Source organism: Blennius ocellaris (assembly GCF_963422515.1).
Source record: "Blennius ocellaris genome assembly, chromosome: 9".
Lineage (NCBI taxonomy): Eukaryota > Metazoa > Chordata > Actinopteri > Blenniiformes > Blenniidae > Blennius > Blennius ocellaris.
The window spans coordinates 1671986-1689658 of record NC_137658.1 but is presented as its reverse complement, the minus strand read 5'-3'; the positions used below and the strand labels follow the sequence as shown (position 1 = coordinate 1689658).

Here is a 17673-nt window from a genome sequence, read left to right as displayed (position 1 = left end):
CAGGTCCACATGGTGCGAGCGGCGCCCACGCCAAAGAAACTGCCTGCTGGCAATTTTATAAGAGTTCCCACTATTTGAGACACAGTATCCAAGCATTATGACAAGATCCCGTGATTTAAAGTACTGCTCATAATGGTATGACGCCCCAGAGTTTTTCCCTGCCACTCTCCCTGCAGTGGTGAGAAGTTCAGTCATCTGATTTCCAAAAAAATACATTGTACTTTGGGCATTTCCACAATGCATAATATTGAGTCTATAAAAGAAGTCACATCATTTTCATGTTAAAACGACGGCCACCGGCTTGTCCCTCCGCCGAGTCAACATTGGTGCCGTTGGACTTCGACCGGGGCACGTACTCAACGTCGATGTTGTTTTTATGTTTTCCTTTTCCTCTGCTCCAAACGAAAAGGAGCAGGAAGCAAAACAAGACCACGCCCAGGAAGGTGAAACAACCCATGGCTGTTGACACTAAAATAGTTTTAAGGTCCAAGCCGAGAGTCATGCCAGTCGTCCCGTTGGCAGTGGCGTTGCTGGAGTCTGGGGTGGTCTGGGTCCTGTTGGCGTACAGCGACCCCAAGCTCTTCACCGCCAGCGAAGTCATCAGGGTGTCATTCCCAGCAGTGTTGGACGCCAGGCAGAGGTAAACGCCGCTGTCTTGTACCTCTGCCGACTTGATCTCGAGCGTGCCGTTGTTGTGGACCGTCACCCTGCCGTGGCTGCGGTTCGTCAGCAGCCGTCGACGTGGGGACACCCAGGACACCGTGGGTCTCGGCGTGCCCTCGGCACTGCAGCGCAGCATTGCGTGCTGGCCCTCGTCCACAGTGATTGTTTGTGTTTTGTTTTCACGGATTTTTGGCTTGGTGCACGTCACATAGTAGGACAGGAGAGTCTCCTTAAAATCCTTGAACGGCCGGCCTCGGATGCCCTCGGTCGTGCTGCACTCCGGCTGCGACTCCCCAAAGAAGATGGAGTGCTTCTTCTGAAAAATCCACATGAGGCGACAGTCACACACCAGTGGGTTGTTGTCAATCAGAAGAACCTCCAAAGCTTCAGGGGACTGAAAAACCCCCTTTTCCAGTGTGTCCAGTCGGTTGTGTGACACATTGAGGACCTTGAGACCCCGCAGGCCCTGGAAAGCGTAGGGTTCGATGGTGGACAGCTGAGCGCCGACCAAATGCAGCTCCCTCAGGCGGACCAGCTCCATCAGCATGCCCCCTTCAATATGCCTGATCCGGTTGAAGGACAGGTTCAGGTGGGTCAGGTAGGGCAGGTGCTTCAGCGCTTGGTAAGGAAAGGAGGACAGGTTGGTGTTGGTTACGCACAACGTTGTCAGGTTGAGGCCGTGCAGCGTGTTCGCCGGCACGTGGTCGAGCGAAGGCCAATTGTCAATCTCCAGGTGCCGCAGGCGAAACAGTTTCTTGAACGAGTACGGATGCAAAGTGCTAATGCTGAGGTATCGTAGATGGAGGCTGACCAGGTTGTGCAGGTGGGAGAGGGCCTCGGTGGGTACGACTGTAAGGTTACACCTTTCCAGGGTCAGAATCTCCAGGCTTAAAAGTCCACTGAATGCACGGTGAGAAATGTAAACCAGATCATTGTCGCCCACTTCCAAAAATCTCAGATTGTGCAAGTCCTGGAACATGTAATCCAAGAGGATGACGATCTTGTTGTCGCTTATATCCAGTCGGGTGAGATTAGCCAGGCCCGTGAAGACGCCCAGTGGGATGAGCTTGATTCGATTGCTCTTGAGGCTGAGCAAGTGCATGTTAAACAGAGCGTTAAACGCTCCGGGCTCAACGTAGCTGATAACGTTTCCGCTGAGGTCAAGTTCCTCCAGCCCGGGGAAGTTGATAAAGTCATCGGGGTGGATCATTGTCAGCTTGTTCTTGCTCAGGTCCAGGACCCGGGTCTCGGTCGGGATGCCGTCGGGGATGATCGTCATCCGCTTGCGGTGGCAGACGACCGCCTTGGTCTGCGCCGAGCACTCGCAGCGCGAGGGACATCCCAGGGTGGATCCGGCGAAGACGGCCACCAGGGCCAGTCCCAGGAACGGTTGCCAGCATGACACGACCGTGTGCAGCATGACTTTGCTCATACAGTCGACCATTCTGTCACGGTTCTGCAAGACAAGAGAGGACAAAACAGGGGAACAGCTTAATCACGCAGGCTAGACCTTGTAGTCGTGAATAGTCGGGCACTGTGAGGAAATATGGCAGAAGCTGCTGATAATAGCTTCTCCCATTAAAGAGGGACATTGAACAAGTTGCTGCGATTCACACTGTGGTGGTGTTTCCACTCAGCGATTGAAGAACTTTTGCATATTTTTGCTGTCAGTTAAAATCTACTGTCTCTTCTTCACTGCTATTCATCAAACCACTGTGCTGCTTACGGTGAAATCCCAGAGGAGCTATGTGAGCTATTCTGATTCAAAGACAATCAAATATATTGTTAAATTAATCTGAAACGGCTCCAGTAATCCATTGTACCAGGTTACAGTTTCTTGCTCGCTGAAGGATGTTTAAACATCTTTACTTTAAATTGAAGACAAAAAACACACATCACGCCGACTTGTTCGTTCATGTTTCATCTCGGCGAGACAACGCTTCTTTTCTCCCCTCTCACACACATTCCGTCTCTCACTAACCTTGAATATAATAACATTGGGAAATATCATTCAGTCAAGCTCACAAAGGAAACAACTCAAGATCAAGTGCGGCGGCTGAATTAAATAAAGTAGCATTTGGCAATAATTGCAATTGAACCCAATCAACACAGAATAATGACTACAGAGCATTATTTATTGTTGGCGGAATATAATGGTTGTGATTACAAATCTCACCACAAAAGCCAATGAAGAAAAGTCGAGAATCGTCAATGTTTTTAATCCAGTTCAGCCCTTCAGTGAGACAGTAGGCAAAACAAATCTATTCATAAAACCACAGCTTTGAAAGAGGCATTAAGAGAAAGACAGCGCGGTTCATCTTAAAAACGAATTTCTGTGAGCTGCCGCTTCATCCATAGGGGGCGATCAAATATTTCATATCAGCACATGGGATAGACGCATGAAGTGGGCCGCCGCCTGCAACAAACAGACTGGGTGACAGGCTGCAATGATTGCAAACCTTCGCCGCCTCATTTGGTGTGTCATGGACTGTGCTGGAATTAAACGCTGACAAGAATAATCTGAATTTTTGCCTCGGGCTTCGGGCTTCGCTAACAGATTAAGGTGCAGAGATACTATGATGGGATGCTCATGTAAATCAAACAAATTCATTCGGTTGAAAAAACAAAATGAAAGAAAGGAAGAAAAACACGTGTCTCTGATGTGTGAAGAGCTCAGAGACAGAGACGAATCAATTCTACACTCAGTTTCATGAATTCACCTTCATCGGTGCAGTGGAGTGATGTTCACTCATCTGACCATTCTAATACATATCGGACGTATTTCATGCAGAGATCCACTTTGTATACGTCTTCATCCAATTGAGGGACACATGCCACTGACAAGAAAGACACAGTTTTAATCTGTAGGAGGAAACTTGGGCACAAACGGGGAAAAGATGCATTTTCAATTATACACTGAATTTAAACACAGAACCTTTACATCAATTTCCTAATGAGCATCTTCACTTGGGTTACATATTGATGCTTAAGACAAAGACATAAATGGCTGCCAGGTAACAGAATTGTTAGTGGTACCCAATGGTACATCTAATATTTTTAAAATAAATATGATACATAACCTCCATAATCCATTGGCCATATAGATAGATAGATAGATAGATAGATAGATAGAGAGAGAGAGAGAGAGAGAGAGAGAGAGAGAGAGAGAGAGAGAGACAGAGAGACAGAGAGACAGAGAGACAGATAGATAGATAGATAGATAGATAGATAGATAGAGAGAGACAGAGAGACAGAGAGACAGAGAGACAGAGAGACAGAGAGACAGATAGACAGATAGATAGATAGATAGATAGATAGATAGATAGATAGAGAGAGAGAGAGAGAGAGAGAGAGAGAGAGAGAGAGAGAGAGAGAGAGAGAGAGAGATAGATAGATAGATAGATAGATAGATAGATAGATAGATAGATAGAGAGAGAGAGAGAGAGAGAGAGAGAGAGAGAGAGAGAGAGAGAGAGAGAGAGAGAGAGAGAGAGAGAGAGAGAGAGATAGATAGATAGATAGATAGATAGATAGATAGATAGATAGATAGATAGATAGATAGATAGATAGATAGATAGATAGATAGATAGATAGATAGATAGATAGATAATAACTTTAATCATCCCTGAAGGGAAATTGTTTTGTTGCAGCAATCTGGTACCTAGGAATGTTGTAAAATACAATAGAATAGAATATAAAAGTAGGAAATAAAAATATACAAATATAAAAATATCTGGGTAGGGCATAAATTTAGTAAAACACAGAATGGAACATGAGCCTGTTAAAGGCTCATGTTAAAGGCCATGTATCCTTCCATTTGAGTTGTATAAGAGCTCCATTATGCGTAGAGAGAACGGCGATATTTCAATGCATTTGGGCCTTTTGTTTCCATATAACTGAAGCTACAAGTCACTGAGAAGGATTATGTGTGAAAACTCATTGCACGTTCACCCTCAGGGGGAAACCAAGTTCAAGAGACCCGCCTTTACAGTTTTTTCTCCTGTGATGACGACGGATGCTGTAAAAGCACCGCTTATTTTTCCCGTTTGTGTGAACCGTTTGCATTTACAATCACCGACGCTTTACAAGCACTCCTCGTTACACTGCCACCTAGAGGCCCGGCATGCTCACCGTCGCTCTTAACCAGCTTTTTATGTGGGTTTGTGTGGTTGACATTTCTTTTGTGAACGTTCTGGTGCAAACAATGTTATTTTTGAAAATGTGAGTGTGGGGGGGAGGGGGGGGGGGGGGGGGTTGCCTCCTGGCTAGCAGGCAGCAAAAGACCATCATATTTATAAAGCAACACGGGGAGAGGAGTGGCGCCCGGAGCGACAGCGAACAGTAAAAACATTGGGGGATGGATCAACTCGAGTTCCACATATTGTGGAGAATGTCTTGGAAATAGATTGCCAACAAGTGTACAACATCTGGACGAGACCAGAACATGTGTCGTCGCGGGCCGGGGCTTGTTTGCACTGGTCACAACGGTCACATCGACATCCTTCTTCATCTTGTGCACTATTTTAAATTGAATCACGGCATTTCTAAGGCATGTCGAGGAGGAGGAGTAAATTATTTTCTGTTTCTTTTGCATCTGGATCAGTTTCACATCTACAGCGGAGAAAGTCCAGATGAGAGATATGATCTGTAGATTATACGTTCTGCTTATTATTTGTTTAGTGTCACAAAATTAAATGAAAGAAAATGCTTCTGGCGGGGCTTCGGGAGGTTTTTTTGAGTCTCAGTTTTATATTGTCATTCAACACTATTATTTTCTTAGATTGATATCGTAATATAAAATTATCACCATGTTTAGTTCTAAAGCTGCTTTTGGGTAAATGTCAAAGTCAGTTGCTTCACTGTCACTCTGAATCATCTTCACTGAGGTGAGAATAAGGAGACAGTCTGAAGAATATTTTTGAAATGCCATGAGAAAAACAAACACAAATGTCTAAAACACCGAAAACAAAGTAGAAATTCCTTGTTACTTGCCGCCGACCCTCCGGTTACGTACGAGAGAGCCAAACGAAGCCGAGAGGCTGCAGATATCGATTTTAACGACCGGTGCGAAGAGCGTTGGTATTTATACGCCGGTGAAATTTGCCTCTCGTGACGGCGAGTCCAGGTGGAAGGGGGGGGCAGAACGAAGCGGCGGGAGGCTCGTTCAAATAAGGCCGTGAAAAGAGAGTTGATGGTGCTTTAGTGCTGTTTTGCTATCTGTTGTCCACAGCTGCTTTGTACTGTATGAAAAGCTCCTCCTTCAGTTCAATAAATCCCCGCAAGCCATCTGAAGGCAGCAGGACACATGTTATTAAAACCGCAGCCCCTCCGATTTCACAAGCGCAGAGCCATTATGCACAACTTGTTCGCGGTGTTTATCTACATTTCACCAAAACTATTTTTATGATTTATTCCTGCCGCCACCGGACTAATTAAAAAGAATGAAGACCTGCTGGTATCACGCTGCACTGCTAACATCCGGAGAACAACAGTCTTCTGGAAGCTGCTTTCTTCATTATGGTGAATGGCGCAGCTGCTTCGCAATGTGCTGGACTCCGTGGACCGATCTGTGCATTCAAGACGTTTACGCTCCTTAAGAACGAGGCTCGTTTTGTAAATAAAATGTGTCCGTCGCACGTAGAGCGACAATGTCCCATTGGCAGGTGTCAAATTGAAGGCCTGTTTTACACGACAACGTTTTTGCTGCGTTTTCATCAGAGCGATTCAGAAACTTCTGCCTCCAAACACTAGAACTGAACAGTTTCCACTGCCTCAAACAAGATCATGACATCATCAGGGACAGCTCACATCCTGGGAACTCCCCGTTTGAACTGCTGCCCGCAGGAAAACGACACAGGGCCATTAAAACAAGGACAAACGGGCTCAAACACGCGTTTTACCCCACTGCAGTCATTTTACTGAACAAAACAAAACAAAACATGACTAATGTGCAATATATTGCATAGTAAGGGACTAGTGCAATTGAATGTACTGTTGTGTGAGTGATGAGAATTTGCTTGCATTTTCCCTTTATTTTGATATTTTAACCGTTTTTTTGTACTTTTATTGTTTTTATGACGCACAGAGAGGTTGGAACTTTTTAATCTTGTACTGGTGACAATGACAATGTTTCTACTCTACTCTACTCTACATGAACTTTTTGAAAATGCTCTGACACTCTCAGTGGAAACGGGAGGGAAAGACAACAATTTGAAATCAGGTCCCAAAGGTGGAACATTTTGAAAACGCTCCAACCGATGAAAATGGGGAAAACACAACTTTTCTGAAATGCTGCTTCTGCACCTCCGCACCACGGCCATATGAAATAGTTCTTCTGCACATGCTCAGTAGATGGTCAATAAGAACAATGTTTTCCTCGGTCGTGTCCCAGTCCATGTTCTTCTGGAACTTGGTACTTTTATTTTGACAGTCACACTAATAACAATCCAACTTAGTGGTCTGTCCACGAGAATGCCCGTGTTCTCCTGTTGTTAATGTTTACAGCCTGTTGTTCTCTGCACACGTGCGACAAAAACAAATCACAGCACCCACTAGTGGCCCAACATGAAACCTATGTCTGCCGTGTCAACCTTTTTTGAAAATGCAAAAATGCGTTTTCACTTGAAAGGTTGTCGTGTAAACGAGGCCGAAGTCAAATGAAACGTTTGGGAACCACTGATGAAACCTGGCTGTGGACCGATAGCACGTGGATAGTTCAGTCTGATACTGAGGAGATACACAATCACTCAAGAGTCACCAAACATGCATATATTTGGAGTTTAAAAATGCACGGTGTCGGAAAAAAAAACCCCCACGAAACACAGAAATGTAGAGTTCAGACAGAAAAGGCCTCAGCTTGGAATCAAACTTCCTTCTTCTCACTGTGAGCTGATGGCGCGCCCATTAATTCATCTATCAGGCCTAAACAGCAGCCAGTGCACCATTTCTCCCGCGGTGTTGATTATCTCAATGAACTGAAAGCTCAGCCTTGATAGAAATAAAAGCGGGGCTCGCTGTCTGGCATCAGATTGCACAAATAATTACATCCATCTGCTCCTAAACTGTCCAAATACTGCTTCCTCTGTGATCCGCCGCTCAGTTACATTAAAAGAAAAAATAAAAGCTGGTTTTTGGGGACGAGACCAAAAAGTGTCTCATGTATCCAGTTTCAAAAAGTGTCACATCTTCACTCAGAAACCCAGTTAGATTAGAAGTTATCAGATTTTCCTCAATAATGCTGATGATTTTGAAGCTGAAAACCGAGTTACAATCAACCGCGATTATCAGCATGAACAACACACACACACACACACACACACACACACACACACACACACACACACACGCACACACACTGCAGGACCATGTGATTGAGAGGTTTGTAAAGTGGGTCTCTAATCAGGATAATGGCGGCATTTCTTGTCTACAGCGTGTAATCAGAGTATGAGTGAACCTGTCATGTGACCTTTGACCTGTGCATCATCAGCTGCACCCGGTGAAGGACAGGAGGAGACAATCAAGTGGACTGTACGTCCGTCCACCTCCAAGTGTGTGTAAATGTTCCCTTCAGTATCGGGGCAATGTTCTTTTTTTCCTGGTTTATTTCTGGTTCCAGGATTTGAAGGAGTTTTGCCCCACTATTTTTTTTTTTTTTTTTTTTTAAAGTGGAACAAACCAAACTAACCAATCGTTCAACTGACCAACAAATCAACCGACCGACAGACCATTGTTCGTAAGTAAGTAGTGAAAGGAGACTTTTTCCTGTAAACCTGTAAAGACGGGAACCTCTGTTGGGACCTTCAGACAAAGAAACATAAATCCTATCTTTTGTTACAAAATACCAAGTAGGTCTTCCAATACAGCCAATATATCTGTTACATTTATTTTATTTCATTGTGATTCTAATTTCTCTCCATCACATTACATTATTATTACGTTATTTCATTTTATGATGATTCTTTCTAAAAATGGAAATGGATAAAAAGGCCCCTAAATATCTAGATGTTTCCTAGAAGACACATACATGGACAAATTAATAGCGCTTGATTTAAGGACTAAAACACAAAAAAAAATGTTTTTCTTGAAAAACATTAGATCTGGCCTTTTCCAGTAAATTCCCAGCATGCTGTGCTGCATTTTACCAACCGCGTTGAGAGAAAGAATAGAAACAGAATAAAGACAGCCACAAAATACCTTACAAATGTCAAAAATGTAGGATAGATTTTCCAGGACCATTCCAAAAATGAGTATTAAAATGAATTAACAAGGTCTTGTAACATGTTGAGTTCATCCTACTGGAAACCCTGCGAGGCAGGGGGGGGGGGGGGGGGGGGGGGCGACCTCTGACCCGTATTAGTGCAGGTCGGACCCTGACGAAGAGGGACGATGGCAGCTAATGGTGTCTGACTCAGCAGGAACCCTGAAGAGGTGCCGGGGTCGCCTGTGCAACATCACCAACTAAAACAACGCACTCCGGCGTCCCGGTGACGATTTTCTGCCCATAAAATCCCGACGTTGCCCTCCTTGCTTTCCAACTCAGCCGGAAGCGAAGCGGTGACAGAATGAGTCAAAGGCACGTCCGTCATCGCCACGGGAACAGTAAAACACGTAACTCTTAAAGCACTTCATTAAAAGCGCCATTGAATTTCTGGACTCTGGATAAAAAAAAAAAAAAAAACTGATTTGTTTTCTCATCCACGGTTACACGTTTCAGATGCGACACATGAGTCGTCATTCACGGCGAACAGGAAGTTCATTGTTTGGACGATTGACGGACTGCGGTCTGGAAGTCGTCCGTTCTATCTCTAAAAGTCCAGACACCCGAGATTTCTCTCGTATTTTCTATGTTCTGCATCACGGGTATTAAAGATCGGGCCCACGAGAGGCTCCGACCCGATCCGACCACATTTCTGTGAAAGCATTTATATTTTTCACAGATTTCCGAGACCCGAGCTGAGATATTGGCGATGCTGTCATGAACGCTCGCTACCTGGTTGCTATCGAACCCCCAAGAGCCACGCTGTCAGGGGCAGTTTGTAAAAAAACACCCAGAATGCAACAGCGATAGAAGTTTGTTTCTGATATTTCGCCGCATTTTACACCAGAAGGTTTGATGAAATTTGGCTTCATGTTGTGCTTGGAGTCATTTCCTGGAGACATTTTCACAAGTTTCCAAAGTTGTTTTTTTTCCCCCACTCATTTGAAAAGTTGTCATTTTATTGGGCTTGTTTGAGGAACCTGAACTAAAATGTGTTTGCTTTATCGTTCAAACGCTGATGTGAGGTTTTCACACAGAGAAACAAGAAATTCAGGGAACTTAAACACATCAGGTTGACGACTTCGGACATCGTCTTTCTCGTGATTTCTCTTGTCTTTTCGTCAGATGTTTGTCGAAGGTGCTCTTGCTGCTGCTGAGCTCCGCCAGCTTTTATCCTGAAAAGAATTTTGACTGTGCACAGGGAGTTGCAAATGCTCCCCAGGCAGTCAACTAGTATCTGGGTTATCGCTGGAAATCTGTGGCGGGATCTTACTTTCTGCAAGCGCTCGCTGTCACTTCTTCATATCGCACTTTCAACCTACTTTCCCTCTGTATTACCGGTGCCATGATACAGATCAGCAATTTTCTAGGTGTGGAGGACACCGCCTCCTCCTCCTCCTCCTCCTCCTCCTCCTCCTCCTCCTCCAGGGGTCGTCTACCTTCTGCCACATGCACATTTAAAATAATCAACGATGACACTCGCACTGTTGTGGAAAGTATTGACGCAACTTTAACAGATAATCCAGATTAAAGTCTGGGTGGACGGAAGCGGACCGTTTCCACTGAAGCGGACTGATTTGGTTTAAATTAAGCCAAATTGAACGAAGCAGGCACGGGTCAGTTTACTCATTAGCGTCTCTCCTCCTGTCGGGCAGAGTGGACACTCCCACCATTCGCGTTTGATTTCGAGTTATTCACCGACTAATTAGCCCCGCAGCTCCGATGTGAAGAGAATCTAATTATGGAAGTCGGTGAATCAAATCACTCAATGGTGGATCTCAATGCACACGAGGCTAGCTTGTTAGACCGCATCATCACTTTGGACTTAATACCGCCTGATGGGCGATAGACACCACCAGCCACAACATTACAACCACACACACACGCCTGCTGGTTAGGATGTGTGCTGAAGGTTTTTGTCAGCAAAGTCTAAGTTCAAGGATTAGCTAGAGCCCTTCTTCCGTGGCCCAGACGGCCGGGTCACAGCCTCTCCGGAACCACGGCGTTCTCAGCCTGCAGCGGTCGGGAGGGAAACGCGGTGAAGCGGCGAGCGGGTCACGCCCGGCCTCAGCTCACTGATGCGTTTGGTCCCGTGGGGGATCCACAGTCAGGACTTAAAGGATCTGCTGCTAAGACGTTGGCGCCAGATAGCGAAGCACAGCTTCCCGGCTCTGCTGGAGTTCGTGTCGAGACGATCCGGGCCTGGTTTTGGACGGAAAGGATGGGAAACTACAGGATTTTACACACGGGGTTACGGTTTGATTAATACAACTGGATTTATCTAGTTTTTATGGTTGTAGAAAGGTTCTTCTCGGTCTTTGATGGTCGTTCTGTTTCCGTCAGTGTTGACATTGAAATGTTCCATATGAGCAGTGACGCCGGTAACGCGCTACTCTCATATGACCACATATTTCAGAAACGACTAATCTAATGCGTGACTACTTCCAAACCAGTAATCAGATTAAAGTTACTTCTCCAAGTTACTACTGCAGCGTCCCGCAGAACGTCGGAGAGGTTTCTCGCCTGTAAAGTCGCTTTACTACTGAACAGAACCAGAACCTTCATTCCCACACACACACACACACACACACACACACACACACACACACACACACACACACACACACACACACACACACACACACACACACACACACACACACACACTGTACCACTCACCTGCCCCGCCCCCTTCTCCAATCTCGGCCAATCACAGGCCAACTCACTTTAACGGTGCGTTCAAGGAACACAAAATATTCAGAACTAATAAACATCATCAATAAACCTTAACATTGCATCAAGAACAGAACTGCATTGAAGTTACACAATATTTGTACTTTTCTTCAGTAAAAGCATATATTGGCAGGAAACCCCGCCCCTTTTTTCAATTAATTAATCAAAGCGTTTATTTGTCCTCGGGGGGGCAATTCAAATGTTGCATAGAGCAGGAAGAGCAAATAAATAAATAGATAATTGGGTAAATGGTGCAACAACAGACTGCAACTACATAATTGGGTAAATGAATACTAGTAATAAAAACAATCTGATAATAAAACCGTGAGTTAGATATAAATATAAAAAAGAATGAAGGTGAAAGCAAAAACAAGTCTCAGCAGAAGGCCAGGCACGGAGTAACTAGTAATCATATTACTTTTTCAAGGTAACTGTGACAACACTGCATACGATTGGTTTCGGGAGTTGGCGAGTTCGATTCCCACAGCAGACAGGTCACCACTGTGGGTCCTTGAGCAAACAGGAGGGGGGTTGAAGCGGAGAAAGGGGGATTAATGACGCACGTTTTCTGAATATCGTGAACGGGTGTGAGAGTTCTGAGAAGGACACGTGCCAAGTCGTCTCACCAGTGGCAGGACACGAATAAAAGAGACCGGTGCCCCTCTCGCTCTTTCCAATTGTCGCAATCGCAACAACGAAAAAGCTATGAACTCCTCTGCGCTGCCGGTTCAAGAGAACACATGAAAATCAAAGTTGGCAGAGTGTTCAGTCGCGAGGCATTAGCACCGTTTCACCAGGCGACTCCGTAACCACTAAACTCTGTTTGCTGTTCGTGTTTTTTAAGCCATAATCCTGGCAAAACCGTCGGTTGTAAACATTGTTGCTTTGGCTTTTACCCAAGGTGTACGTTTGCACGCCCTGAATGCTCACCAGGCGCTTCCTCTTTTGCCCAAGTAGTTCGAGGATTTAGATAACAACTTGGCCTCTGTGCAATCAACCAATAAAAAGCCACTTGTGAAATTGGCCTTCCTCTGTAAAGGTTTTTTTTTCTTCTCAGCCTGTGCTTGATGTGGGCCCCCAGGCACTGATCACCGCACATAATGTGACTCCTCTTCACACAGAAAAGCCTTCCCTGCGTTGGGCTGGATGGTGGGAGACGGCTGCTTTTTTTCTTCACCCGGCAATTATCAACAGGCCTTAAAAAGCATAATCAAAGCGTCAAATTTTGATATTTTGACTTGGAAGACAGCTTTGGAGGAAGAGTCGCTTTGGAGAGGCACGAAAAGAGGGAGGAATTAAGTCTGAAAGCCGCAGCAAAGCCGCAAAAAGGAACGCGGCTGTGAGAGGAATCGGGAAATAATGAAAGCAACATTATGTGTCACCAAGCAGGGAGGGAAGTGCAGCGGTGACATTAGCATCTGACATGGCTGCTCCTGCACCAGCAGGTCTAACTCATCATCATGTAATTGGTTGCAATGAGAATCGAATGTATATATGCTTTTCTTTCCTCTTTATATATATATATATACACTTTTTCATAAAGTGATACAAAAAAGTCACTCCATACAATATTACACGAATCCATTAAAGTGAGAAATAAAACCACGCACCACTACTGCCCTGCATATTTAATACAAACGCTATATTGTACAGTATATATCTTGTACTTCCTCTCAGTGGAGAGTCCGTGTGGCGGACGCCTTCGTCTCCCCGATAAGATCACGGCGCAACCTCACAAGGGTCATTGTAAGGGAAATTTATTAAATCATCATTTTATTTTAATGAGGCTTATATCTTATAATGATGCCACCCTGAAGGAAAGATGTTATTAACTTGCAGGTTAGTTCACAGTCGGAGTGTGCAATTAACCCACCTTTTCAGAAGAGCATCGCCGAGCAATCAGAAGGGATCGTAATGAGAGCGAAGAGACCGCGACGCTCTTTTGCCTAATCCATTATTGAGAGGATCTTTGTAAAGGGCAGCGAGGCTTTAAGGTGAGCCTGCCAACATGCACAACGACACTGTACTCCTCCAATAAAGCGGCGTCAATCCGACTCCGCAGGATGCGACCTGGTTGCAATTAAACAACTATGCCCCCTCTACTTTTTTTTTTTTTGCCAAACAGGAATAATTAAGTTGAGACTGCAGGCTCCTTTTCTCTTTCTAATAGCACGGGGAGCAGAGGAAAAAAAAAAGACAAATAAAAGAACAATGGCAGCAGCTGCATCGGGGCGGATTCGTCATGCGAGCAGATGGCAGTGGAAATTTCAAAACCCTCGTCGGTAATTGTTCCATTTACACGGCCATTTTCATAGATTGGATTTAGTGTACTGAGTTGTGCGATTTGTCAGCACGTACACATCGTCGCAGTCACGAGATGGAGGGGCTTTGGGACACGCGGCCTTTAACAGTGGGGGATCGACAACAGCCTCGGGGCAATAACAGGCTTCCGTGCACAAATTAGCCTTCTGCTTGGCTTGCGGAGCGAAGTCAGGGCCTCAATTAATCCGTGTTAATTAGAGATAAACTTGGTAGATTGAGTCAGTTGCTCTTTTTTTTTTTTTTGGTTGTGTGATAACCCCCTCAGTTCGAGTCAAAAGCCGCATCGCACTGCCGGATCTGGATTCGTCCCGCAGGACCAGCCTCCCGGAGACCAGAGATAATCCCACGTTTAACAGCTATTAAAATTCGCAACTTTGGCGACAAGCTTGTGAGAAAAAAAAACAAAAAAACAACCCAAAAAAGTTAAAAAAAAAAAACGTGGTAATTAAATGCGGGAGGATCAAAACTAAACTGAAAAGGCTTCAAAAGGTCTGCAGATCAATGCATTTGAATAAATCCGCGACAAGTAAAAACAAAAGAACAAACATTTTGTCCCTTCATTACACAGCGACGTCTTGTACATTAACAGACGTATTTATGATGGTGCATTTCATTCCGGCGCCCACGCTCCACTCTCACACTAAACATTAATGCGCCTTTATATTGACGGTGAAGTGGCTGTATTGTGATTTATATCACCACTTCAGCGGGTCACACAGCCCTCCAGAGACCCGGTCTGCGTTGCTTCGCCGCCACCAGGACATTCATTTCACATTAAGAGCGAGAAACTAATCAAAATGGGGCCCGAAGGATGTGTAGCAATGATACCCATCCTCCTCTGAGGTGCTTTATCCAACCTGACCAGGAGCAGAGAATCCGTCACACGTTCACATTTGACGACTGAGGCCCCGTTTACGCCACAGTGAAAAATCCAAATTTGAATTTTTTTGGCTATTTCTTTGGTGGTTTGGCCGGATTGGAGCCTCTTTGTGTGGCGGTTTTGGCCCGACGGCCTTATGTTTCACAACCCTGATGTAACATTCTGATTTTGGTCGATGAGCCAGAACTACGAGCCGAATTGTTCTAAAATATGATGGAACACAACCTGAAATGTAATAACTGGTGTAAACAAAGATTTAACAAGAATTCACATTTGAACTTAATAATTCTGCATTCATTTGTACTGATGACTGGAGAAATAGTTTATTATAGAGAATAGAAGATTATTAATGACTTGGGCGACAGCAATCATACATAAATTCCATAACCTGTATTAAATGTAGAAACCAATAGAAAAAACTTTTCGAACTTATTGAAGCAGTTTGAGTTCAAACCAATGCTCATTGACTCACTTTGTGATTTAATAAAAATTATTACAATATTCAGGGAAAAACATTTTGCTTGCCCCGTAATGTAACATTAAAATGTTTTTACATTTTGGGCTCAGGGTCTTGTTACATTATTGACAAGTTATTACATTTTGGGTTCTCTTACTTATTATATATAACATATTGGGTCGTTGTTACATATCAGGCTCCAACAAATCTTATGTTTGCTCCTTATGTAACACAAGTATGACTTTATAATACCAATGTTTTAGAAAAGGCCTTGAAGCAAGAGAATTTAGTGAAAACAAAATAAAATGAGAGGAAAAAAAGTGCAATTTTAACAAGAGGAGCTGCGAAGAAAAACAAAAATCTAATAACGCAATAACAATTTGCCTCCACTCAGCCTGATGCACTACAGTGTTGTAGTTACACAACATCCATGCTCTGTAATATCAATTCCATTCCACAAACACTACATCGAACAGCTCACAACGCTACACTGAGTGTAAAATCAATAAGTGCATCAGAGACTTGGATTTCTGTCGTCTGAACCGGCGCCGACGCTGGTTTATTAGCAGCTGACTGTAATGAGAAATAACTAATGATGGAGACCGGAATGTAATAATAGATGTATGATTATCCGATGTGCGGCTCTGATTCAGCTCTGACATTTTTCATTTCACATTTCAGAGAGTGCCGCCGCTGCCATAAGTCAGCGACGCCTGCAGGGATTTTCTTTTTTTTTTCCACCTGCTGCCCCCACAGAGAGATTAGCCCACAACAGCAACTCAGAAGCCGGGAAGAATGTTTGTTTCTTTTGCTCAAAGGTACAACCAGCAGCGCGCTCACCGCCTGCCAACAAAAAGACCTGAACCCGGCTGCTGCAGGTGCCGAGGTAGCAGCTCCTCGGAAAGAAAAAGAAAAAAAACACACACACACACACACACACTCGACTCTCGTGATCTTTTCTTTTCTTTAATGACTTCATCATAAAAACTGCATAACCAGCAGAGGCTGCCTCTTTATTTTTTGTGTCACTGATCTTTCATGTTTTCCCTGACCGAGACTGTATTTCTCCTTTACCCCCGAGTCGAAAAAGCTTTTTTTTTTTTAAAGGGTGAGCAGAAGATTGAGTGAATTTCTTCCTTCTCCGGGTCTGAAGCAGGGAGCCTCATGAGATAAATTGTGTGGACTCATTAAAATGCATCTGCAGCTGCCGTTAACACTCGTGTAGAATACCGAGAGAACCTTCTGCATTTCCTTCATGGTTTCCCGTCGAGTCTGCTCAGGTCTGAGTGTGTGTGTGTGTGTGTGTGTGTGGGGGGGGGGTTACCACCGATACCACTTCTTAAAGAACCAGTACAAGTATGAATACAGGTATGACATGCTTTACAGTCTACAATCAGCATTGTAGCATCAATCTCCCAACTTTGCTCCATCTCGCTGTTACTGAGTGTAACAGTTACACTTTAATCATGGTTAGCACGTAGCATGTAGCATTACCTCAGAGTTCTGCACTGAGCAGTGAAACTTAACAAGCTCTATTTATTTGTCTGTCTGCTAACAAGACGTCTCAAAAGCTAATGAACTGATCTTCATGGGAATTGGTACACAGCTGCATTTTGATGAAAGGAAGATCCCATTAAATTATAAAACAATTGATAGAATGGAAAATGTTCATTTTGCAATGTCGTCTTTTCTTGTGTGTTTTTTTTCTTCAAATTATGGAATAGAATCATGTGATCACCAAAACTAAATCAGTGAATGAAAGCGTTTGCTCTGGATGTGGAATATGTGTCATTCCATTGCTCTTTTTTTTTCCTCACTCATTTTAAGGAACCGCCGACATCTTCTCCTGTGTGCCTGCGGGCGATGTTGCTGACGTCACCTAAAACTCGCCGTCGTTGCATCGAGTCTCTTTCCCCCCCCCCCCGAGTACCGGTATCGGTACCGGTATCGGTCCATCCCTAGCAAGAGGAAACGACGCAGCCGCATTGAAGAGAGACGAGCGCCGCGGCCTCCGCCTCCAGCAAAGAGTCTGAAAACAGCGAACGGTGCGACTGCGGCAGAACGGAGTGCAGCGTGTTTCCCGTCAGCCGAGACAAAGTACTGCAGCTTTTCAGTATCACAGCGAGCGGCCGATAAAAAAACAACTTTGTTTGTTTAGAGGCTGATTTTTTTTTTTTTTTAACCGTTCCGCATCAAAAGAAAGCGGCGTTGTCGTTCTGTGCATAATGCAGCACGTTCAGGAGAGGCCGCTCGCTGAGCCGGGGCTCTGGACGGCCCACAAACAGACAACGAAATGCAGGGATGAAATTTTAAAACGCTTTTTTTTTTTCTTTTTCAAGGGGTGGAAAAGGACTGAAATTA

At 44.5% G+C, this 17673-nt stretch overlaps 1 protein-coding gene across 1 annotated transcript; it reads right to left on the bottom strand.

The window, feature by feature from the left end:
• Window positions 1-265: 265 nt before the first annotated feature.
• Window positions 266-2113, bottom strand: lingo2 (leucine rich repeat and Ig domain containing 2; the record flags this gene model as incomplete). Its single annotated transcript, XM_080502714.1, has 1 exon — window positions 266-2113. The coding sequence occupies exon 1, from the start codon at window positions 2105-2107 to the stop codon at window positions 266-268; it is 1842 nt and encodes a 613-aa protein (XP_080358840.1). The 5' UTR covers window positions 2108-2113.
• Window positions 2114-17673: the final 15560 nt, after the last annotated feature.